Genomic DNA, 26,594 nt, shown 5'->3' on the forward strand with positions numbered 1-26,594 from the left:
AATGATAAATTTAAGCATCCTTCAAGTGCTGAGAGGGTGAAAGGACGAGGAAACTGGATATCCACTAGCCATGTGCTCAGAGAATGAATGGAGAAAATTCAGTAATCAAACAGTGAAAGAACACTGCAATAAAGAGTAAATCCTTCTCCTTCCTTTGTACTTTCCTACCACAACAGAGCACTAATTTAGCTATGCTGAATAGCAGGTGGCTAGACAGACAGTAAGCTCATTTCATGCAATGTGTTTAACAATCCTAATTTATTATACGTGCCTCAGTACTGAATGGTCCATACAACACCAAACTGAAAACATTTGGCATGAATCCTAACATAACAGAACTGGTATGGAGCTCCACTGCATTGCCTGCTTGTAGGTGACTCGCAACCTAAGCTAAAAGAAGCTTTGCAGACATCTTCCACTCAGGTTGCTTAGCCATGATGGCAGACAACAAAATAAAACATGCTCGTGAGACTGTTTTCCCTTCAACTTTGTTTATTGATGTACTGAACATGAAAAAGTACAAAGAATCCAAACACAAAAGAAAACATGTACAACCTCTTAAATACTCAACAGAATATATTTTCTATTCCAACAGATGTGAATTAACTATACATCTTCAAATAAATACCAACCTTACATTTTACTAAGTGCTCTGATAACACTGTAAAGTGAAGCCCAATTTACATGCCTTCTCATCAATGCCGTTGTTTGCTAGAGTAGTATAAGGAAAGAAGCATGTTGCTACTGTTTTCCCTATATTGGAAAGATTGTGTTTCCTATAGTATATACAATTTAACGCAGAAGAGCTTTAACCATCTAAATGCACCTAAGAATGAGAAAGTGCTCAGGAAGCCAATTGATTTTTGAATAGCATTGAGTGGGTCAGCATGAAAACTTGCTTATTCACTTTAGCACGCGCTTCACAGTATATGTACTGTACTATACTGAAAAATTTATAACTACAATTTAAAAGAATAAGAACCAAACGCAACTGCAAAGATAGTGTACAACTATGTTTATGCATAGAACATTGCTTTTTTCTAAGGGGAAGCATATGAGCATCTCAGTTTATACAAAAAGCAGGACGTAACTACATAGTTGTCAGTGCATCCTGGCGAAGGCATCAAAACCCTCAGCTTTTTTTTCTCCTCAAAAATTTAATATAAGCTAGATGCTAATCAGAAAATATTCTGTAATTCTTTAATTTCTTCAATACATGGTAAACTTTCTATGTCCCCAAATAGTGATTTAAGCATTATACAAAGTTAAATTTCAGTAGCATACAGGTATTTATGGGTTTTGTATGAAAAATGTAAGGAAATTTGTTCAAAACTTATGATTATACTCATTTTTAACCACAAACATATTTATAACCCAAAATGTAGCATCACTATAAACAGCTGAAGCTAGACTATCTACAGACAAAAATAGCAACAGATTCGATGCACTGTAAATTCAAGTCCTCAGGACAACAAAAATAAGCAGACCTCAAGTAACAATGTTAATGCCATTTACAAAGAAAAAACTCATACAAAAACATTCAGAACTGACCATCACTTGGCATGTAAGTTGAAAAATAAACAAAAATCAAAATTAGCTGAAAGGTTCATAACTCAAGGTCTTATTTACATTACACAAAGCTCAGGTGTTAGCTTTGAACATAACTTTCAAAATACCTCCAAACATATCCAACTGCTGTGCAAACCATGCACAATGTCTTTTCTTAAGACAAAACAATTCTTCAAACAATAGCAAGTACATCACTAAACACCATGAGCTCTATCTGAAGGGAATTCTTTAGGAAGAACAGATTTTTTTTCCCCCGTCTCTTAGTATTTAAGCTTCCTGCTTGCTCTTATATAGTTTTTTTTTTTTAGTTTTCTTGTTTCAAAATCACAAGTTAATGTGAGCCACCTATCACTTAATAACCAGGATGATCAAAAACTCCACTGATGATTACAAAAATGAAACCAACAGTGCATCCCATCAACTCTACTTATTAATAGAAATGTCTCAAATGTATTTCTATATCATAAATCTTTCTAAATTTTCCCCCAACAACTGCAAATTTCCTGGTAAGGTTTAAAAGCTCACAAGGTGTCATATGAAGAGACTTCTCAAAGTATTCAAGTCAAAATATTTGTTCCAGGACCAGTAAAAAGTTTCTCCAAATTTTTTTTAATCTTTTTTTTTTAAATATAAAAATAGATGCTTTTTTTTTTTTAAACCCACATCAAAGAGGCTCTTATCTCTTTGGCAAGGTACTGCTTTACGAAAAGTTCTCCAGTATTCTTACAATAAGCTTTTATAATGTGTTCCCCTTTCCCAACCCAAACACTAACTAGAAAATAAATACTGTGTATAACTTTATAAATAAGATGTAAACTTCAAATACTTTCCAACAACAATGACAACAGCAACTCATCAAGTTGTAAATTAAACACAAGGCAGATCAAGATATTACAAAACAAACTTAAGTAGTCAAGTTAAGTAACTTAAGCAACACAAAGCCTCAACATTTACTCATAGGTTAATGGCAATCATGTAATAAAAAATAAACCAAAACAAAAACTTCTTCCCTTAGCTGAAACATTTTAAAAGGTCCACCTTCTTCAAAGAAGGCAATAGAATGCACTGTGACAGGTAAAAACCCTGTACCTCTTTTCAATATTCAAACACAAAAGGTATTTAAGAAGTTCTAATTCAAATATTAGCAATAAAAAAATCTCACATATTCTTAGGATGCTAAGTAGTCATTTTATCCCCATATCCACACTCGTATACAACAGAGGCACTTACTACCAGAAAGCTTCTCGTAAATTGCCTTTGTTGTATAGATTTCAAATATTAATGCACTGAGAATAACTTTGTTAGGCTTTGTGCGTTTTGTTTGTTTTAAAGGAGACCTGCAGAACTCTGTCCCCAAGGCGGTATCCATTCAGGCTAGCTATGGCCATAGCTGCCTCGTCGTAGTTTGTCATAGTCACAAACCCAAAGCCTTTGCACTTATTGGTGTTAAAGTCACGGATGACCTTCACGTTAGTTACTGCTCCGAAGGGTCCAAACATTTGCCAGAGGATACTCTCATCAGCATCAGGGGCCAAATTGTACACAAAAATGCACCATCCGGTTCCTGCATGTCCAGGTATGTTAATTCCAGCCAAACTGGTCATTCCATCGATGGTCATGGGGGGAAACCTACTGAAGAATGAGGGGAAACAAAAACAGAGCAGATGTTTTAAGAAAATCACAAAGTTTCAAATAAGAAAAGGATAGAGGGCTTTACACAGGTGGGAGGGACGTATCAGCTGGAGCAGTAATTTGGGATTTTTATCATTCTTTTCATCTGTACAAAATACAACAGACAGTACAATACACAAGTGTGAGAACAGTGTTTGGTTTGGTTGAAATGGAGTAAGCAGCGCAGAAGAATAAAAGAAAAGCATGCTAAAACACCAGAGAGAATTAAGTCATTTGGAACATGGAACAACTACAAAAGGTTTGTCTTCCATGCACAATGCACTGAAATGAACAACTTCAACTGAGCTCTCAACAAACAAAAATAAGCCTTACTGAAAAAGAAAGAACAGTCAAAACATTTTTTTTAATGCATTGGTTATTATGAACTGAATGGTTCTTTATTACCTCTTTACTCCATAAGCCATGTTGAGCAGATTGTCCAACCTGAAAAATATTCAGCAAAACTGTCTTAAGATTAAGGCCTGGAAAAGTCTCAAGGAAACCTGGTACATTACTATCAGCTGCTTTGCACTGTATTCTACAGAAGCTCATTAATAGCTTGAATACCACCAGTACAAAAGCTGCAACACCTTACTACGCACTACACAGTTAATGTAATACTAAACAGATGTTCTTATGTAGCATCCACAATCTCAAGTAGTTCAGATCAGAAAGGCTAAACTTACGATAGTGGTACACTAAGTCAAATAATACCAGCAGCATAAAGCTGCAGTCTGTGTACACTTCAGCAAAACATTCCAGATTACAAATTTGTTTCTGATGAAGACTTTACTAAGAATTCTCTCAGTATGCTGACATGAATATCTAGATAGACATAAGGTTTCGGAACACCAACAAGTATTAGAACATGCAATACAAAAAAAAGTGTATTTTTTCTAAACTATTTTCTTACTCTTTCCTGGAATAAACTGCTTCAGAATATTGATATATACATTACAGACTGAACTTTGCCCATGTATTTCCTCCTTCACCTTCTCCCAACATGCAGTCCTATCTCTAAACCCTCTGGAGTTACCTAGCCAGTATCTAAAGCAAGCAGCGCCTCCCTAGATCTATTATTATAACTTCAGTAATAAGACAGAACTGCTTCTCCAAGAAAAATGTCTTCCCTAAAGCAGCTCTTGCTTCTTCCTGGCAAAGCTTAGATGTGAAGAGGACACCTTTCGCTTAAAGGTTACCTTCAGGACGCCACAAAATACGAGCTTGAGAATAAAGATCTACATGATTCAGTTTTTAGCTTACAGCTGTCTTGCAGATCTGTACCTCACTGTTATTTTTCTCCAGTAACAAACTGTAAGATTTAAGAACCACTGGTAGTATAAGGAATCCAAAGTCAAGGGCTGTAATTGTATAATTCATGCACAAAAAAAACCAAAATGAAAAATGATTTGGTCTTACTTGCAGTTAGATTTTGCAGTGAACAGGGTTTGAAGGATGTATGGACAAGACAGTAAACCACTGATCGCCTAGAAGAGTGTAACAGGAAATGACAGCTGTCTGCCAACAATCAGCAGGCTTGTGGATTACACAGGTCTACTATCACTGAAGATCTGGAGGTGAAAGAACGATGAGTTCCAGAAATACCACCACCTACAGGTCTTCGCTGCACAAAGGCCTGAGGACTTCATACAGTAACGGTGTCAGCCTAACCATTATCATCTGTTACTGGATGACCTTAAGAGATCTGGAAAAGATGGAATTTTCCTGACAATTTTTAAGAATGCTTTCAGTTACACAACCTGCAGGAACTGAGGAACTGTTATAGACAGAGCTGCTTTCGAAAGCCAAGACCAACATTTCTACTGTGAAAAGCATTTTAGTGACTCTTTTGTTCCTCACTATTATGTATATGCTGCCAGTGGATTTTCAGGGCTCAATCAACTTAACTGAAGACAGTACAACTGCATCGGGTAATCCTGCTAACATCTGAAATTTCTACAACCAGGACTTCCTTTTTTTCACATGTGAAAGACACGATAGACCTGAGCTGTCAGGGCAGTCTGAACTACACCATTAGCAGCAGCTGAAACGCTGCAACAATTGCACACAAGCAAAACCCGAAAGTAAGACATCTCCCTTGACAGTTACCAAGGCTTAGAATTTAGCAAGGCTGCCTATTCCAGAAAACAGAAGCCTGAAGATAGAAGAAAAAGGAAGAACTAATGTCTGCTATTCCAGTTTCACTGCCTGACCAGTCGGTTCTCCATCAGCTCAACCTTCTTCTTCTTCCGCACCCACCAAGGAGAGAACTCATCCTTCCCACTCACTGCAGGCCTGATACCCACTTGATACTTCTTGCTACAATTATGCTTTTAAGTGGAGCAAATTGCAACATCTCCTTACAGTTGTTACAAGCATTAACTTTACACTTAACATCTTAGCAAAAACTTTCAGTGAAATTTCAACTGGCATTCATAAAAATGCACTGTTTATTAAAGAAGAATCACAAACAACCAAAAATTTTAAGTTCCGATGCCTAATGTTGCAGCAGATGGCTATTATATTGAAATGACATCGTTCTTTTTCCCTAAGAAGCAACACGAAAATTCCCCAAACACTGAATACAATTGGGTACCCTTCCCTTAGTGCTGACCTCCACCACTGTGGGCACCTGTGGTACAAAGGCTGAGAAGTGGGAAACAGCTCGGAAGTTCTGCCAGAAGCCTGCCCGTGAGCTCTGACCACCAGGACCTACAGGCAACGGTGGCCCCCACGGAGCTTGTCAAGGGTGGTATGTTCTCTTCTTTCTAGGCAAACGGCAAGCTGATTGTGTTCTTCAAATAATCTAATAGCACATCTTGGAGCATACTAACATATAGCATATTCCAGTAACAATTTGGGGTGGAGGCTGGAAGTAAGTTAATGAAGTCACTGAAAACAGCAAGGGACTCAGGAATGTAGATAATACAATTTTTGCCTCATTCTGGTCTTGCCATTTGTCCTTTTCAATACACTGAATTATCACAGGGAACTATATGCTGCAGTTTCCACATAATCAGAACATATATCCACAGAACACAGACGCAGAAGATATCTGAACTTAGGAATAAGGGAAGACAATAGTATATGCTCAGACAACAAACAGGATAAAATCTGAAAGCCAGAACGGGGAGGAAGTACAGGGGTCAGGGAAGGGAAGGATGGCTGTGGCGTATCACATGGCTAAGAGATAAATTTAATTACCCATGTCACTGTTGAATGAATCAACTTTCAAATTAATCAAGAAACCACAAAATTAAAAACAACCTTCAGTGATTTATTCTGTTTAGTGACTGTCTAGAATAAAAAGAATATTATCTTGTTTTTAACTCTAAGTAGGTTTACTAGATGATTTCCTGACATCAATAAGTTGGAACACATTTTTGCTTTCAGCCATAGTCTTGGAGCATAGCTGCAGAAACTCCACATTTCCATGGATTTCCTTCAGACAAACCACACAGAGAACAGAAAGAGGACAGAGTAGAAAGTAAAGAGCACAGGAAAACCAGCAGGCCCCTGGGAAGACACATTTTCCAGCTCAGTTACATAGAAGTATCTGACTTACCTAAAACGTTGAGCCTGCTGAGCTAGAGGTGCTGGATACCTTCTGTTTGGAGAATGGTACAGCTGGGAAAGGATGGCCTGATTGGTTTTTTGGCTTGGATTGTTAGCAAACTTCACAGTAATGGGCTCTGTAGCAGCTGGAGGCTTCTGGCCGTTCAAGCCTTTGATAGCTTCTTCTGCCTCAATACGCTTGTCAAATCGGATAAACCCCACACCTCTTGACATACCTGCATACAGTGAAGGAAACTAATAAATTCAGAGGCACATTTGACAATATTTGATTCTTTCAACAACTGCGATAAACAACTGCTGAATTTTTAGTTTACTAGAACTGCTCTTATGCTGGTAGAAGTAAGACTTCTAGAAAAGTGTTGCAGTGCTTCTTTTTTGGGTTGCTTTGATTCAATTAAACAAGGCAAGCTGCTTAGAAAGAAACCTTGGAAGGCTGAGTGAAGAACACTGTTGAGGCAGCTTAAGGAGTCAAAGGTATACACTGGAACAGTTATTTTAGAGGGATGGAAGTAAACCCAGAATTACAGAACTCATTTGCACTGTAACCCCTGTTCAGTTGGTGCTACTCCGTAGTACCTAAATGATTTACAGAGCCCCCATTAAATATAGTCTTCTACTCCCTAGAAGAATACCAAAAACAGAGAGGGTTCTAGGCTGCAGTAATAGGAATTACAGGGCAAGTTTATTTCCGTAATTGAAAGACTCCCTTTCAGCATATAAACATGTTTTTGTTGGGGATGTTTTTGAAGGAAACTAATTTTTTTGGACCACAGACTCTTCATGGGTATAGGCAAGTCAAAGACAACAGGCAAGGAGATCAGCAAGTATTTATAGAACATCTTAGGGAAATACTAACTCAGAACCTTATTCTGTTGCTTGAATATAAACATACCGAGGTGTTAATACTTGCACCTACCACTGGTTAAAGCTTCTATGGCTAATACTACTTCGTTGTGTGTTCGGTTTAACACTCCTGAATCCATTTAGAAGCCTCTTACATTTCTGTTCATGAATAAGCAGACAAGTTAGAAGCTTGTCCTCACTTTAGAACTGCATTAACTAGAAGAAATATGCTGTTCATAAACAATGATTATTTAAATCAAAGTGACAATGAACAGGCATAAAAAAGCATTAGAGGCAAGTTTCACAGCCTCAACTTTGCATTTTTCATCTGTCAGTTTTTGTCACAACCTTATTATTCATACCATTTGAGTCTCTCTTCCCTTCTCCTTCCTAGCAACTCTGAGAAAAGCTTAAACTTGAACAACAATCCATGCCAGAGAACCATCATGTTCATAGTAGGATGAGTACTTAGAATTACAGTACATTTTTAGAAGTTCGCATGTACTTATTTGTCCACATCAAATCCCACGCTTTCTGTGCAATAATAAACAAAAGCACTCTGTAAGCAGTTATTTGTTGAATAAAGATGAGAAATATGTCCAGCAAATCTGCACCTTCTACAAGTCAGTACGTGGCATTTAACATTCATTTTCCTGCTTCTCTGTACTCAAAGCATCAATATTGATATTTCTGTTAACAGCATTGCAAAAAAGTGCCTGTGCAGTCAACTATAGGTCAGCCAACTGTCAGACAATACACATACATGTAACATTTTCAAAGCAAGGTCATTTGAGAACTTTAAGCCAGCATGAATGCATAGTATAAATGTGTTACTGTCCTAGTCTGAAGAGTAACCACACGCATCACTGACATTCATTTACTTGTTTAGAAACACAACTAAAACACAAACTAAAATGTAACTCACTTACTAGATCTTACTTTTGCTTATACATGCAATCTCTGAAGACATTTAAGAGACGTATGAATGTGGTTCCTAGGCACATGGATCAGTGGTGGGCCTGCTACTGTTATGCTGACAGCTGGACTTTGTGATCTTTAGTGTCTTTTCCGATCTAAACAATTCTATAGTTCTTTAAGGCATTGCTAAATGCAGAATTTAACTGCTCCTGAGGAAAAGTTAATGCTCTTCAGTGTGCCTCAAGTTAACGAGGCAACCATGAAGACAGTAGTCTTGAGTGCAATTAACAGTCCAGACCTTTGTAATCCTAGCCTCAAAGAACCAGCTGTGCCTTTCTGCATAGAACTTAATTTTTTAGAAGAAGTGTTTAATACTATTTCATAAGGAGCATGGGGTCTACTTTCACATAGAAGATTGGAAAAGATGATTACAGTAGCTGTCGATTTATTACAAGACATGAAACAGGCTTCAAACCTGCACCTTCAGGGTGGAAATGACTCAAGCTCGCTCTCAACACTCTACAACCTATTTTTGACCACGCGTACTTATGAACAATTCCAGCAGAAAAAAATCATTTTCTGGCCCATATACAGCTTTTGTACATTCTAGAGACAAGACTACTGTACTGAAAGGTGAAATGTTTTTCATACCACTTGTCCAAGAACAAGGGCATGTGAAGCAGCCTACTTACCAGTGACTTGGTCAACTAAAATACGAGAAGTAATAATGCGTCCATACTGGGAGAAGAGTTGTTCCAGTTCTTTCTGAGTCATCGTTTTGGGAAGTCCACTAACATACAAGTTTGCATCTCTGATAGAAGCGGAACTTGGTCGCGCATAGGAAACCTAAAAGGAATGTAAAGAAATAAAAATGAACACTTCCAAAATATTTGAAATAGAACAAATCACACTGTTCTGAGATACTGAAATGTTTCTAACGTCAGCCAAAGCTTACTTCACAATGACAACTAAGTGGTCTTCGGTGCCAACTGCTTTAAGAAAGGAATGCAACACAGATCGGAAGTTGACTGAGTAAACTGATATGTAAAGAATACTGCTTAAGAAGAATAGAAGAATCACAATTGGGCATCCACACTATCAGAACAGAATAGAACAAAATACTTCGCAGTTTTCCTTGTACAAAAGATAAAGGTAAAAGGATCCTCAAGGAGTAGTCAGATTTATCCCGACTCCATAATTCAAGATACAGGTCAGCAAACTGTAAGACTCCTGTGTAAGGTGAAAGCAAAACAAAAAGCAATTAAGACCGAGTGCCCTGGTAACTGAAAAAGCAGTACCTTCAATGCTGCTTTTATCACCTGACCTAGAGAGGCTTTATGAAAGGCTGCCTCACTGAATGGGGTTGACCGACAAAAATTCTACCTGTCCAATGCAGGACACGCTCCAACACAGAATTCTGTGAGCTGCACCACCTTCTTCTTTAACATGAAAACCACATAAGAAGTACAGACATGTCTCCAAATCCTTGTTTTCTGGTGACCAGCATAGGCAGCTGCGAGTAACAGCACTCTTTTCTCATTGACTTTGAATATTTTAATCAAGGTGTTCAATTTTAATAGAAAAGCTGTCAGCGCCCGGTTTCACAAAGCAGGAATGAAAGAACTTCCCAGTTTACACAGTGTGTTTCAATTCCTCATAGAAGAACATTCTTCAGTGGAGTTGAGTCTACTTTCCTTTACATGCCGTTTCCTTTCCTCTTTCATGTTCTAGAAATACGCACTAGGAAACTGCCCACAGAAGAGCTGATGGAAGTTGCCACCATCAAGATACGAGGCAGCCAGTCAAAGATTTTTTTTTTTAAATAGATTTAGTTTCTATAATGTTAAGTGTGAATAAACAAAACCACCCCACAAAATACAGGGGAAAAAAAACAATGCAATTTGCTATGTGATTTTGGGTAAATCTAGATCAATTTTGGGGACAAATCTAAATCAGACCTCCCTATAAGGACAGGCTGGAGGAGTTGGAGCTATCCTGCCTGGAGAAGAGAAAGCTCTGGGGGATCTTACAGTGGTCTTCCAGTACATGAAGGGGGCCTACAGGAAAGCTGGGGAGGAACTTTTTAGAAGGGCAGGTAGTGACAGGACAAGGGGAAATGAGTTTAAACTGGAAGAGGGTAAATTTGAACTAGATATTAAGAAGAAATTCTTTACTGTGAGGGGGGTGAGGCACTGGAACAGGTCGCCCAGAGAGGTTGTGGGTGCCCCCTCCCTGGAAATATTCAAAGGCAGGCCGGATGGGGCTGTGAGCAACCTGGTCTAGAGGGAGGTGTCCCTGTCGCGGGGGGCTGGAACTAGATGATCATAAAGGTCTCTTCCAACCCAAACCATTCTAGGATTCCAGCTCAGCTTTCAACACTTCACAGAGCTCTTCTGTCATCCAGTAATACGTACAGACAAAGATTATTTTCTATTATGTTCTTTCTTTCCCTCAGTAATTTCTTTGGTGGGCGTTGCAACTTTTTCAATACACTGTAAACAAAAAGTAATAGTAATAGTTCATTTTGTGGATTTTGCACAGCAGCTGGGAACTGTCCAAGTTCCTATTTTGATCAGTTTTTGCTAACAACTTAAACAGGGAGTACTCCATAAAAAGACAACTGAAGATTACTCCTGGAAAATTATAGGAACTACTAGCTAGCGCAGGATAAACAGAGCAGGAGTACTTCAAGGCATTAAGTGCCTGTAACATGCCATAAGAAGCCTCTAATTATCACAATCATAGTACCAAAGTACCAAAATGGCTGCTGATGGCTGTTTTGCAGCACCACATAAGTAATTTATTTAATTTAATAATATAAAATATAAAAATATAAAATAAAATAATTTATTTAATTATATACTATACAGCACTTCCATGTAAATCTCAATAATGAAATCTCATGGACTTGGAAACAAGGCATTAGATAACAGATGTTAATGAGAACAGCAACCGCATTCCTGTGCAAAAGAAGAGCTTTCCACAAGGCAGACCAGAATTTTATCAGCCCTTTCCAGATAGACAAACAACTCTATTTCTGAAAACTTACTGGTTGTGATTTCATATTCAAGTCCAAGTCACTGACATTAGCTTTTTCACAGAAATACAGGAATGGAGAGACCTTACTGTTATGTCATTGGCTGTTTCTTATTACCCATATGAGCAGAACTACAGAAATGAAAATGAGAAGGAAAGCATGGTACTGAAATTCAAACAAACAGAAGAGGAATCAGAATTCAGCTACTAGAGGCATGCCAGATCTCCTGACACAGCTAGATCAAACAACTGATTCTGTGAGTTCTCGGCTGAATGGTTTGACACGTTCAGTAAAACTTTTTTTCAAGTGGTAAATCTGCTAACACCATAGGGCTGTGCAGCCAAGACCCAGTACTTACAAGTTGTGTTTGACACCAAGTTCTTTTTTATTCTGTATATTCAACCTTCATTCTGTCTAACACCTGCATTTCCAAGAACTTCTGCTAGATCTTGAGTTTTTCCTTACTTTATGTGCAAAAGGTGTACACCTTTAATATTTCCAGGTGCACAGAGATAAACTGAACCAGAGACAGGAAAACATACAGAGAATGAAGTTTTGCTGCATTCAGCTCTAAGTCGGATAGTGCTGGATACCCGAGAGGTAGAAAAACACAACAACTAAGGAAAAAGGGATTGACAAAGCTGCTGAGAGCTTCTTTAAGAACTAAAACTATGTTATATTTGGCAGAAATACCTTAAGGAGACTGAGGCCATAGTGGAGACAGACTGCTTGGGCGGCAGGCCTAGACAGAATAAAATCACTACTTAAAAACAAGTAGTTCTGACCAGCTGAGTTCATGTCTGTTTTCAAAATGAACTACTGCACTCCCCAAAATTCAGCACTACTAGCACATAAGGGGGCACAGCAAAGTCCATTTGGTAATGCAACACAGTGAACTTTCCAAGTAAAATCTGATGCCAATGGGGGCAGGGACAGACAGGTTCTACTTAAAAGTAAATGAAGAAAGATGCATAACTGCATGGATCACTGGCACATCTCACAGTTTTACTGGTCTGTTTTTCATTCTCTCTGCAATCAAGATAGACTGAAAGCTGTTCTATCCAATCTGAATTAAGCTGTCAGACAAGTTTTGTTTTCTGTATGCATTTGTTCATGACCTCTATAGAAAAGTCAGCATTCCAAGGAGTAAGCACTGGCTGGAAAAAGATGAAAAACAGTAACTTATCTTTATATGTATGAAGAAAGCTGTATGACCAAACATTTCTCTGCTGAGTCTTAAAGAAAAAAAGCACTAATAAGAACAACCCAGTTTGCTCAAGATTAAGTTTGCTGAAGAAGTGCTGTGGCTAGCTTTGAACTCAGAAAAGTACATGTTACTCAACAGTTTTCTAAACATGCATGTTTCTAAGCTTACAGAACAGAGGCTGCAGAACATAAGCCTTGCAAACTGCTTTCAAACAGGAAAAAATGCATGAACAGCAGATACGCAAAAGCTTGCCTATGACACACTTAAGGCTGCTACTGTTTTCCCAGACTACCTCGACTTTGTTTTAGAAGTAGGTTGTATAGCTGTTGACATATTAAGTAACTCCATTTTCTAGACAATCAAATGTAGTAATTGGACTTTCCATCCAGCTGCCCATTGTCCATATCATCCTGATTCAACACGTTAGATAGAGTAAAACAACACAAGCAGAAATGAGAGCCGTGTTTGTTATCAAAAGAGAAAGATGTGCAAGAAACTCTCTCAAAGAAAAACCTTAAGCCAGTTCATTGACCTGTGAGACTATTTAATACTTTTTCCTCCTGCTCAGCCATACTAAAGCGGGCTAGAAGCAAACAGCCATTGCACATGGTCTGCTTGATCAGCAGTTCAAGTTCAGCAGGGCAAAGAATGAATATTCACCTTTCTTACTCCTACACTGGCCTGACAGATCTCCCTGCTCATGAGCACTGCACAGCAGAGGAATGGATAACCACAGTTCTCACAAATGAAGCTGCTGGAACGGCTTTTATAGGTCTGGAAGCATGATGATGTCCCTAACTACAGCTGGTTTCCTGCTCATTGTCTCCAGCAAGAACATGTAGCTGTATGATATGCTAGAATTGCCTCTGCCTAACCTTTTATCTCCCTTTCTCTGCTACTTTAATTTTAATTACTTTAAATATTCCCAGTTAGGGCATGATGGGTACTGCAGGAACAACATGAAGCAACTGTTGTTTCTTCTAGGCGATGTTGTCTCAAAGAATGAACACCCAGGAAACCCAGTCACCTTCACAGCACAACTCCTCTCACCAGGAGGGGCCTGAGTACTGGTGACTTTGGGCAGGAGGCTCATTTCTATACACACAGTTTAGGCTCCACACCCCAGCAGCAGCAGCAAGGCTTTTGGAAAAAGTCCTAATGGGGATGATGGCTGTCAAGCTGGAGATCTGCAGCAGCGCTAGGAGAGCAAGGAGTGAGGAATAACTGTGGGTGATAAAGGTTCCCATATGTTGACTCATCTACTGGCTCACGGAGACTGTTATTCCATGGAAGCTCACATCTGACACATCATAGAGATGCTGCTGATGCATGCAGAGCTCTTAAACTGTACCCCCTTTGTGGGCACCAACAATCCCAGAGACCTGGAGAATATGAAGGTCTGCAAGGCTCTGAGAGGCTGGCAGTCCAAGAGGTGTCTCCTCAAGTTCTGCAAGCAAGGGGAGAGCATCTGAAAAGCAGTGGTTGATACTGTGTGTCACGAAGAGGCTACGCAACTAGTGTCAACAAAAAGGGACTGAAATGTTCTATGGCCACAGATCTCCTTGAAGTCAAGTACTGTCAGGAAGGGATGTGTTTCTTCTTTGTGAGTGTGGCAAATGTGCTTAAAGACTGGCCAATCTGCTACTTAGAGCTTCTAATTAGAAATGCTAAGCAAAGAAGATAACATGCAGGTAAGTGACACAGGTTGACAAAATGCAGACTAATATAGACAAGAGAAACCTTCAAAACAGGAAAACCTTTAAAATGAACAGCTGCAGAGGGCCAATCCCAAGTGAAAAAAGAAATAAGTGACAAGTGCACACTACTTGGGAAGATCTCACTTTCCATGACATCAGCGTAACTGAGCTTAACTGTGTGTACATGAATACTCACTATTGGGAGCAACCAGGAGGAATTACAGGTCCACATGCAGCTAGCTGCAAGGCTAGGATCTCACTGAGGTGACAGATGTTTTAACAGCTCATGTGACAGGAGGACTGCCAAATATGGATGCGGGCTCTCCAGGAAGGATGGATGAGATGGGTTAGTGTATGTCCCTTCAGTGAGATAGGGGAAATGCATAGAGCAATGCCTTGGGAATGAGAAGTCAGCAGAGAGCTGATGGGTCATGATTAGCAGGAAACAACAAGAGCATCACTGACATGCAACTGCTACACACTGACCAAGAAGACACAAACAAACCCTTCTCTAGACAACTGGAAGCAGCAGTAGGTCTTGTTCCCTGGGGAACTTGAGCCATGCCAGTATCTGATGAGGAACAACACAGGGTGGAAGCAAGCAAACCAGGAATTTTCAGATATACACGGATGACAAGTTTCTCACAGAGCCGAAAGGATGAGACACTGCAGGACACAGCACTTCCAAACAACAAAGAGTTGGCTATGAATGCAAAACTTGGGTACATTTTGGCTGAAGTGATCATCAACTGGAGGATTTTAGGACACCGTAAGGACAGAGCAGGGCAAAAGGCAGGACCACAGAAGAGCAGAGGTTGGGCTTGGAGGTGATTTTTGCATATCAACTCTTACTAACCACACTTTCCTTCAGGTTTGAATCCCATTAGATTCTTCCAAACTGAACTCTTCACAGCCCAAAAGATCCATTTGAGCAAGCAGCAAATCTAGCAAAGGTGACCAGGTACCTACTAGCACGTACAAGACATTAAACTCGAAGTGTGCAGGATGTGAAAGCAAGAGCAAATGACAAAGGAGGAATATAGAAATTGTCTGAACAGCTGAAAGGATATGAGCAAATGCATAAACAGCAGAAGACTAGGAAAAAGAGACCAACTGCTGAACTCCTAAGTATGAACTCTCTCATCATTACTTGTGATCCACTGATGTCTACTGCCCATGCCACTGCTGATAAATGCTATTTGGAATAGTTTGACATAGCAGTCAATGCCTATACTGAATGCTTTTAAGAAAGCAACCAAATGAAAGCAATAAGCTCTAACTAGAAAATACTACTGTAACTTCAATTTCAGTGTAATTCCCTTTAAATTCTTTAAGGTATTCAAGTATTTTTCATATTTAAGAACATACTTTCCATGTAGGGAAATCTGCAAGTGGTAGTCCAGCCTCCTGATTCATACATACTGGCATTTGTGCAGATCAGCCACATTAAGAATATACTACAGAAATCAGTACATCAGGCTCAATAACTAAATACTACCTCTTATCACCTTGCTAAGCACCAGAAGTTCTGACCAGGTAGGAAAAATTGAAAGAATCACAAGTTCAAGCTCCTAATATAACAGAAGATTTCACATTTTCCTCTGGGACTACTGCAAGTCAGTATTAGAGAAAAAATAAGGATGCACAAAACATTACTGGTACAAAAGAACTAATGCCCATGCAAAAGAAACTTTTAGAGAGTATGGGACATTTAGTTTTTATTCATTATTGATGTCAAAGTCCAACTATTTCACTTGTAGGATTTAAAGCAAGACTCTCCAGATTCATCTCCCTACCTGCCAGTTTGCTAGTTCAGTTACTTCCTGATCCTTATAGATTCATTCTTTTTATGCAATATACATACACTGAATGAACAATGTGCTAAGGTATTATTTCCACAGACACTTCAACAGGTGAACATTTTATCAATTAACATCAGAGTTCGCAATATCAGAACTACTAAACACACCGCAAGTCAAGAAGCAGCTGGGAAGTCTAATTTTTAAATATTTAATGACAACATACAGAACATATCTACTCTGCAGGAACTAATTTAAAAGCAGTTTTCCTGGAATTTTCCATTGCTGTTAGGAAAGACCTGCTCTTCAAACTGAAAATTATATGAAATCCAAGTATTTTCACTGCTTTAATATTTCATCTCTCAGCATCAAGATGAACTGATTTACAGCTTTCAGATCAAAACTGGGAAAGCAAGCAGGTTAAGCAATGAAGTTGCCAATAAGAATGCAGAGATCAAGTCTTCATGAAAGAATGTCTCTGTTTCTTACCGTCTGCTATTACCTTTTGATACCTCAAACACTGTACTTTTTTTTTAACCACTTAGCTGCTTAATAGTCTAGAGAGCAAGCAGAGAACTTACATTGCCTGCAAGAACTTTAGGAAAAAGAAATTAAAATTTAAAACCCTCTGCTTTAGATATTCTAGGATCTTTGCATTTTAAAAGTCAGGATTTCAATAGATGTTTACATTCAATAGCTTCCAGTGTGTTTTCAGCTTAGGCCGCTTTGTCTTACGGATACTATCCAGTTCTTTTTAAATGTTTGTTTTAGTGGGGAAAAAGAAATCCAAATGACATCCTCAAAGTGGGTTAAACATTTCTGCAAAGCAGACAGGTGCATATTAGAAAAAGGAAGACATTAGGAATATAAGCACTCTTGGTAAGCACAATAAAACACAGAAATGTTGTTTCTGCTTGGGCAATATTCTCAGAGTTCACTGTACAAGCCAAGTATCTTAACCTGCACTTCGGTTAGTACAGGAGATGCCAGGCTCAAGAACTCTTCTTCATGTATTTCCAATAGAATGATGAAGCAGAACAGTGAGCTTGGTCTCAGCTATGACTATCCAGGACAAGGTTGCCTGAAAGAGAAGAGTGTGTTGCCATGCATTTATCAAGTCTACTTTCCGCTTCTACTCAAATTAAAGATGGACCCTTTCCAAACAAAGCTCGAAGGCTGGTTTTCCCAGAATATGCCAGACTGCTAGGTTAACACGTACATGCTATGCTGAGTTTATGTTGGTGGTAAAAGCTTTTATTAACACATTTTTGAGACAAAAGCAAACTAGAAACATGGGCTTCCTTCTGTAAATAAAAGCAGCTTAGTGTGTTTTAACAGTTCCCAAGAATTGCCTGTTAAACGCTGCTTTACCTATACGCCTAAATTAATGAACTGATACAAGTTTTGCTTTTACAACTTGTGCTGCTATAAATAACTCTTCAAAAAGAAGAGCACAGAAGTAACGCCTTTTTAGCACTATAATCAAAAGATGTTTTGCTATTCTAGCCCCTATCTTACGAAGAACGCCAGCTATAGCCAGTGCCAGAGTTGCAGGTCAGTCATGGAACACATGTCCATTCCATGTACAGCACAGAGGGAATGAACAGACCAATCTGTGAGTTTGTTCACCCAGAAAAACAGACATAATCAGAACCACAACTGGCCTGAAAGTGGTAATCTGTGGCGGATCGTGGTTAGAGGAAGCTATGACTCACACAGACAAAAGGCTCATCAGAACACTGACTTGCAAAGTTACTAATTGTCTCAGAACACTGCAGCACAGCAATATCAGTTTCTACACTCTCTTGACAATTGATCTCCCACATTGGCACACCAAGGAAAGCTACACTGACCAACACAGCCCTTTGCATGCCCAAATCAACAGCTCTGCAGGAGCACTGAAGCTCCAGCTCTTTTACAAGCAAGCCTAAAGTAAGATGTTCAAAGTGATTACTGACAGGCATAGTAGTTTACATAAACCAAAGGACCTGTATTTTAAAAATTTCTTCCTTTGAATTTTGACTTTCCCTAAAAAAATAAAAATGGTGAAGTCTCCTTACAAATGGAGCTTCCTGCAGCTGCTCAATGGAAAAATCTTTCACCTTGGCATATTTACCATCCTCACTTGAGCATGTTAATGCAGAGTGTGGACACTGGATATGATGTCTCAAACACCTGAGGCTTCCACCAGTTTTCTAGTTAGTTACTGAAGAAAGAAAAGTCATTGATTATAATAATGAGCACTACTGCTCACAAGCATAGGTTGCTTAAGGATTTTGCACTTCAATTCCTCCTCCCTGACCACATTGTGAAATTCTGTGTTTGACTTGTCAGGCAGGAGAAGCACCACAGCCACTTGGCACTTCCCTCCTGCAGCACAGCTCAGATTCAGCAGACCCAGCTTTCCAGTGAACTGCAGAGCAAAAGACCAGGCTCCACAGAAAAGCTGGACTAGCTGCTGTGAAAACCTGGATGAGCAAGAAATCTAAGGAAAAGTTTGGTTTCAATTCTGTCTCTAAATCCCAGCTAGACATTTTAATCCACTTTTCCCTCTTTTCTTTGCAGTTTCCTCAAAATGGAACATAATTTAATCATTATGAAAGCAGATGTAACAGCAAACTGAGTACAAAGATGCAAGTTTTACGATGAACATAGACCACGAGCAGGTGCTATCTGGACGAGAAGAAAGAAAGGTCTAAGAAAGGAATGAGACAACCAGTCCGAGAAACTGAGAAAGACCACAAGCAATCTGTTGAGATAAAAACATCTTGCGTGGTGTAAAGCATAGGATTCTTTAGTCTGGAAAGAAAGCATTTCTTCTTAGTACTATTCCCAAAGGTGTCTTGAAATGAAATACAGCAATACCTCCTTATGAAAACAAAACATTATTTCAGTTGCCAAAGACACACTGTATACAGCAGCTGAGCAGTCATGTTGGCACAGTTAAGACCTACACTTGGTCTTACCTCAGTAAATCATCAACTCCTTCCTGTTACTATCAAGCCAGTTATTAAGCTGTTGGTTTTCTAATAGAATATGGCCTATTCTCATCATATGTCAGGAGCCCTACTGATCAATAATAGTATTATAGTCAACACATAGCAACAGCACACTCAAATAAGAGCTTTTGATTCATGAGAGATTTTAAAGGGCCCTTCTCTCCCAAGGCCTGTTCAGAGTTCATAGCTAAATGAATGCCCTCTACTTAGTAATCAGTCAGCTTTGATTCTCACTCAGTCCCACACCCCTGGATAGCACCGAGTTATCTAAGAATCACGTTTCATTTGGAAAAGCAACTACAGTTCACTGGTTTCTTTGGATAGAGGAGATACCTCAACTAGAAAGTCTGTTATAACTTTCAGCAGCTACCAAAACAACTTCTGTTCTAGAATTCTCAGGAGAAACGCGCCTTAGGAAAAACAACTTCCCATTTGTAAGAGATTTTCTGCAAGCAACTATGTCAAAAGGTATCTGAATTTCCTTCACACAAAAGTGATAAAACATGACTCCATAAGCAAGGACAGATCAAGCTGGTACCGCACTTACACTGTTCTGGTGTTTTGTATGCTTATACAGCTACAGTATACCCTCAAAGAACCCTTGGAAACATCACCAACAAATATGTGAATATGTGCTTAAGTGTCCTACCATAAAAACCCTGAAGTTAAGATTTTTCATAATCTGAATAGGTTTTGTAAAAAGTCAGCTGAAGAATCTCTACCCAGCATGTCATAGTATCAAGCAGGGATTCTCAAACATTACAGTAGTCTAAATTTGTCTTTGGCCTTGTTTAGACTAGCAGCTTGGTGTATAACAGTAGCACCATCTATTTAAGAACACGGTCAACTTAGGCTAAAGATACATTGGCGGTCTCATAGGAGAAAAAGGCTAACAATTAAGCCCAAGGAAACCTCTGAGCAATGGCTACCAACTTCTGCAAGGATGGCTCAAGGCATTTTAATTTAAGTGTCTGGAGAAGTTGTCCTTGACAAGGGTAAACTGGTTTTCCTTCTTGAGTGCTAACAGCAAGAAACAAAGAAGACAAGACAACAAAAGGGGCCATTCACTTCAAACATAAGAATGAGAAAGGACAGGTATGGTACTTCAAGTTTGACAGGCCCTAAATTGCATTCTGCAGTTCTAATTTTTTAATTCTTCTGTAATCCTAAACATGTATTCTACTTTGGGAAAAGAGTGGATGGGGAAGAGAACTGAAATACAGAATTCAACACATGAGGAAAGTCAGCTCTTCTCCAACTCATTTGACCTCACATTTAGTCTCCTGTTGGCAGCTACGTTTCCTGGACCCTATGTTGTGCTGTTTTTTCTTAAGATCAGACTTTATAAGATTGAGAGGAAGGTGACTAGGAACCCTTATTAGAATATAACTGATAAAGTACAGCGTATTTCTTCAAAAGAAAGACCTAGAAAAACTACTCCTCTACCTACCACAAAGGAACACCAGAAATAGGCTTTCAGAAGACCTGGTCTGAAGTGGATACAAGAGATTTCTACTGCAGGGAACATGCTTTAGTAAGGGAATTGGATTCACTGATCTCCAAAGGTCCCTTCCAACACCTACAATTCAATGATTCAAATTGCATGTGTGATTTGGTGGATGAAAGCAGAAGCACCTATGTTAAAAACAGAAACCAAATGGAAACCCTGTTAAAAACTAACAGATTCAGACTTACAAAAAAATGCTTGAGACAATATAGGTAAAATGCTGCACTATTAGAAATTTATTGGACTACAATAGAAATAAAGCAATTAAGATCACTGATGTCTTACTACAATAAAACAAAATGAGGATTGTTCACTACATTGGATATAAAGGACAATAGGATTTGGATGTAAGGAAAAAGCCTTTTACAGTGAGGGTCGTGAGGCACTGGAACAGGTTGCCCAGAGATGTGGTTGATGCCCCATCCCTGGAGACTTCAAGGCAAGGCTGAATTAGGCTCTGAGCAACCTGATCTAGCTGTGCTGTCTCTGTTCATTGCAGGGGAGTTCGACTAGATGACCTTTAAAGGTCCCCTCCAACTCTAAGGATTCTATGATAATTCCAGGATAACAAATCTGCTGACCACTTTGCCTTTAAAGGGTCTGTAGTACAGACTACTTAAAAATCTGCAATCAATTATTGCCTCCTTAAGAAGAATTACTTACATCTAATTTATGTGCAAAGGAAAAGCAACAAAGAAAAGGAGACATTCTCCAAATTCCCCCCTATGCATTTGGAGAAAAGACTTTCCTCCTTTTTGATGATCCTGAGAGACCTTTCCCATCCTTATTATTCCTGATTCTGATCTGATGAGTACTCTCTCTGAATTCATGCCCAACACTTCAAACACCTCCATTAAAAAAAAAATCATTTCACTTAATAGGACAAGACTATGCAGTATAATATCCAACCCCTTTATAGAAACATTCAAAGAACAAAGCAAGCAGCCTCAATTCTGCTTCTCTTTTTGAAGTTGAGGTGAACGTTCTTAAGTTTTCCCTTCTGAAGAAAAGAAATGCATTTCAAGCTCTCCACATTCCTCCTTAGGAGCTCTCCAAATACAGAAACACTGACAAGCACATCATTGGGCCTGTCCTGCATTAATCACTCTACAGATGTTGTAGAAATGTAAAAAATTACATATTCAGTTATCATTTACCTATGAAGCCTTTCAGGAAAAACTATTACTACAAGAATAAAAGATGCCTAGAATCAAAACTTATGATGTCAAATAGCCTGGAAAGCCAAATGCTTAATAGAGGTCAATCAGATTCTCAGTACTTCTATAATTTCCAAAGTAAGTACATCTATATTTTGGAATAATAAAAGTACTCAGGGAGAAAAATATGTTTTTAATAAGCCCAAGCAGATCTTCATGCTGGACATTTGCAGCTTTTTGGACACATGCAGAAAAGTAATATCCTACTTAGAAGACTTTCCATAGCACGGAGAGGGGAGAGGACAAGAAAGTGTAACACTGGTCCCAGTATTTTATTTTCTTCCTTTCTTAGAACTCAGCTCTTCGGCAACACTTAAAATCTTCCTTCAGTCCCAGTTTGCCCTAACACATCTATTCGTGCTGGATACCTCCTATGCAGGCTCAGAGAGGCTTTTGGCTGCAAACCTGCTCAGCAGTCTTAGCACAAGCTGCGCTGGTGTGATCCTCAGAAAGCTGCAGCAGACTCCCGCAAGAACAAATCAGCTGGCCCAATCAGGAAAAAAGCTATGCAACAGCAGGAGAGATGAGCGCAATTTTAAGACTGGTCTGACATACTGTGTTTTTTTTTCCTTGGAGTAGTTTGGCATTAATGAAGAGCCATGTCATCTTCGTATGGTTTACAGGACATGACAGCAATATGCATTCACAAGTGAATCTCCCTCTCAACACAGTGAGTAAGCATCCAGTTTAAGCCAGTTAACTAACATTCACCGTCTGGGTAGACTGAAGGGATTTGAATTTCAGTGAAGAACAAGTTTTACTTGGAGGTGAAAAGGTACGTATGAGGTAAGGAGGGGGCTTAAAATAGTTAAAGCTTTGACAGCATTTCCATAACACAGCTAAAAGGTTGTATAATTACCATTTACAACTCATGCAGAAATTTAATAGAAAAAACATCTTTAACTTTGTTCCAAGTTAAATTGTTCTACTGCCTTAGACTTGCTAGAGTGCTTCAATGTTACCTGAAGAATCCAGTCCTGAGGTATTTAATTACCCTGTCATGACCACTAAACTGTCTGGCAACATGCCCCCTCTCTCAATCTTTGCTGATTGATAGCATCAATAAAATTTACTAGCTCTAATTAAACCTCCAAACAGAATCCCCTTTTGACACTCACCAGATCAGTGTTCTTTAGTGCTGTAAGAACAGAACTAGGGCAGTAAGGAGGGTTTATTTCACCTTCACAGCTCAATTGCCCCTGGGTCTTCAGAATCAGAATGGTTTAGGTTGGAAAGGAGCTTTGAAGATCATCTAGTCCACAATTCATATATTTCATCGCTCCCCAGAGAGATCAATGGAAGTAACATGACTAAAATTTGCTTCTACAAGTGTCAATGTTAGAGAAGACAGGAACAATCTCAAAATCTTTTTTCTGTTGCACTAATTCAAAAATCAAACTAGTACATTTTTTTTTGTTCAGTATTTTATTATTTCCTATGAAGCACTTTTAAAAGCACTGTCATAGCATCATAAAGGTAGAGATCTTGACCAGCCAAGGTAGAGGACAATTCTTTTAAAATAAGTCCTACTGTAAATCTAATTAATAGTTCTAGATAATGGTTCACAGCACCAGTGAAACCGCACAGTATAATGGCAAGTGTTTAAGGACATGCTGTCTCAGAGGACATGAGCAAGGTTGCTGCACATGCCTTCAAGTCTCCCCTTGCTGCATTTCCAGCACTGAACCAACAGCTCATTGTTCTAATTGCACAGCTTTCTACATGAAGGCAGCGAACTATGTAAAACTGATGGCAAAGTAGGACTTCTCTGCAGGTAGCCAGAAAATCTGAGAAACTTACTTCCAAATTCCTGTTGGAAACGGTTACATGTTAAGTCTGACAATTATTTCTTTAAATATATGCAAAGCTATGAAGGAACGGGAAGAAAACCTACGGATTTAATACTTTAGATAAAATATTTCTTAAATCTATATTCCCTTGGCAGGTGGTAATTACCCATGTAAGCAGTAATGGTCAAGTAAAGATCTTGAAAGAGGAAAAAAACTTACTAAATCTTATTTCTAAAAGGCAGGTAGAAGGCAGTTAGATAATCAATGCTATCTTACGTAGAAGGTTAACTGATAGGCTTGTAGCTAGGACAAACCATTTTTTTTCCCCCCATTTCCAATTCATATTTGCATACATGCCTACACCACATATCACCTGCTTTTAAGAAAACCATCTGCCAGCTCCCGCATGGAGAGGCCCTGCCATGTGGAGAGCTGAGATAAGGAGAGAGGGAAGTTCCACAGCCCCATCTCACCTTGTGAGGGAGAAACAAGCATCATGTTGCTGCCATCAACTATGTCCCTTGGGAGCTCCAACCCACTCAAGCCCACATGCATAATTCAATCACCCTGGCATCTACAAGAAGAAAAGCCAAACTCTGAGATTTGTGTCCTTCTGCTAGCCTTAATCAACATTAAAATCTGCCTGCCAACAGAGCTTTGTACTAGTTCAAGGACAGGATGTTCATTTTTCTGCTCCTTTTATGAGAAAGGATTTCATCTGTGCAAAAGTCATTCACAACATATCAAAAGATATTGCCATTCAGATCTTATAATTTAATCTACCTTTGTGAAGGAATTTTCCTTGGAGTTAAGGAAAGTCACTAAGGATTTCATCTACCCCATGCAGAAACCTACTCAACACAACATGTGCTGAGTTCACCTACCCCTCTGTGAAAGTAACAGTGATAACTTGCATGTTGTTTGCTCCTCTGAGCTTTCCACATTTGGGAGCTGATCTTTTCAGAAGAGAAATGAAAGGAACAACAGATTAAGGTACAAGTGAGTGGGTAATCAAAGATCACCACCATACACACAAATCCATACTGGCTCTGTTCTATTTAGGAGTGAATGAAAAAGTACTTCACAGAAACAACTTCGCCCGAAAGAGAAGCCATAGAAAGTGTTTCATCTCTTCTATGATGCAGCTTATTTTCACCTTGAAAGTGATTGTCTCAATGAAGCCTAAATTTCACAAACTACTGGCAATTCTAATAAGCCTATTTACAAGCATTCCATAAAGCATTACAAAGGATGGCCTTCTTTTAGGAAACGCAGCAGGCGATAGGTTCATTGTTGCTACCCACACAAAAAGCCAGCAATTTGCAAATCCAGGCTTTAAGTATATTTTACGTTAAGAAAACAGTAGGTGACATTCCTTTTAAGTGTCAGAGAATATAACCAGTGTTTAGCAGACTATAAGAGAAGCTGTAGATGAGGGGTATCTCATGTACCCAATCTAGAACACCTCACACTGGGATCAGTTCTCCCTGAATGCGAATGCTCTCAGTTCAGGCACAACAAGAAGGCCCATCACCTAAATAATTTCCCTTCCAGAACCACATACCAGCAGGGAAACAAGCACTCTCAACAATTAATTTAGCAACCTGAGAAAATTTTACAGAGATCAAGAACACAGGGAGAACACTCATCTAATCATCTTTTCTTCTGAAGTAAAAATATCCACTGAAGACACTACTCATCATTTTTCATGACTGTATATTAAAACCCAATTGATCTTCATGTTTTAAGTTTCAAAAATAACTACAAATCAAATTCAACTAAGAGATGGATTCTGAGTTTGCCAAAAGATATATATACACATTTTTTTTAACTGGGCTGTCAGCTCCAGACAAATAGGAATACTGCAGGCTCCACCAAGGTCCTGGTGCTGATTGCTCAGAAATGACTGTTCACCTCAAATGTTCATGCACAGAGGACTGATCTCAACTTCACTTCTGTTCAGGTTGAGTCTCCGGACTGATGAGACGAATATGAAATGCAGCCTGCTTCCCAGTTGACTGAGTGTTTATCTCTGAAGCAATATAAGGGCAGACATCCATGACAGTTCTTCTCTCAAGTCACTACCACACAAACATCTCAGCTCTTCTAACAGAAGCAACTTTTAGTGTACAAATGCCGTAAGTCCCGAAATGCATTAGAAATCCCCCTAACTGATGCTCTCCCCCATAGAGTGGAAGGAGGTAAAGCCAACCACTTCAAACAGCATCTTGGCTGAGTCCAGTCATGAGAACTTGCCCTGAAACCCAGCTTATGCTTAACAAGGGAGGGGAATGGAGTAAAGCAGTCTTTTCCAGCTATTGTACATTAATGCTGAAAGAATTTGCTGAAGTTGAACAGAATAGAACATGGGCAAGAAGAGTCAGAACTTGCCACCCAGTCACATGAAAAAAGCAATGCTCACAGTTACTTGTCTTTTAACTAAACTCAGTCCACAGAATATCCTGGACAGATGCATCCCTTATTCTTACAAACCAAGATATTTAATCCCAACTAATGCTAACATGCATATAGTTGCAACATTACTGTAGTACAAATCTATTCCCTTTTGAAGACTCCTTCAAAATCTGCACGCGCCTTTGGAGCGCCAAATGACTTCCTTCCATCTTCCCCAACCAAACACCATGGGAGAGCTACCTGCCTGCTGCAGCCAAGCATCTACCCAAATCTTTCCAATCTTGTCAAATCTTGTCAAGCAGCAGTATACGTGTGTTTCAAATAGCGTCACAAACTTACTAAATTTCAT

General features: G+C 39.1%; 1 protein-coding gene across 11 annotated transcripts in view; it reads right to left on the reverse strand.

The window, feature by feature from the left end:
- Positions 482–26,594, reverse strand: part of ELAVL2 (ELAV like RNA binding protein 2) — an 80,045-nt gene continuing 53,932 nt past the window's right edge. For 6 of the 11 annotated variants that reach the window (XM_021381344.1, XM_021381342.1, XM_021381349.1 and 3 more), the window contains 4 exons: positions 9,270–9,423; positions 6,806–7,031; positions 3,646–3,684; positions 482–3,201 (listed from right to left, as the gene is read on the reverse strand). In XM_021381344.1, the coding sequence (XP_021237019.1) occupies positions 2,871–3,201; positions 3,646–3,684; positions 6,806–7,031; positions 9,270–9,423 (750 nt within the window). In that variant the 3' untranslated portion in view covers positions 482–2,870. Of the gene's footprint in view, positions 3,202–3,645; positions 3,685–6,805; positions 7,032–7,732; positions 7,819–9,269; positions 9,424–26,594 lie in introns of those variants that run through there. The other 5 variants (XM_021381348.1, XM_021381347.1, XM_021381351.1 and 2 more) reach the window with 4 other exon arrangements.

The sequence above is a fragment of the Numida meleagris genome, chromosome Z (assembly GCF_002078875.1).
Source record: "Numida meleagris isolate 19003 breed g44 Domestic line chromosome Z, NumMel1.0, whole genome shotgun sequence".
Taxonomy (NCBI): Eukaryota; Metazoa; Chordata; class Aves; order Galliformes; family Numididae; genus Numida; species Numida meleagris.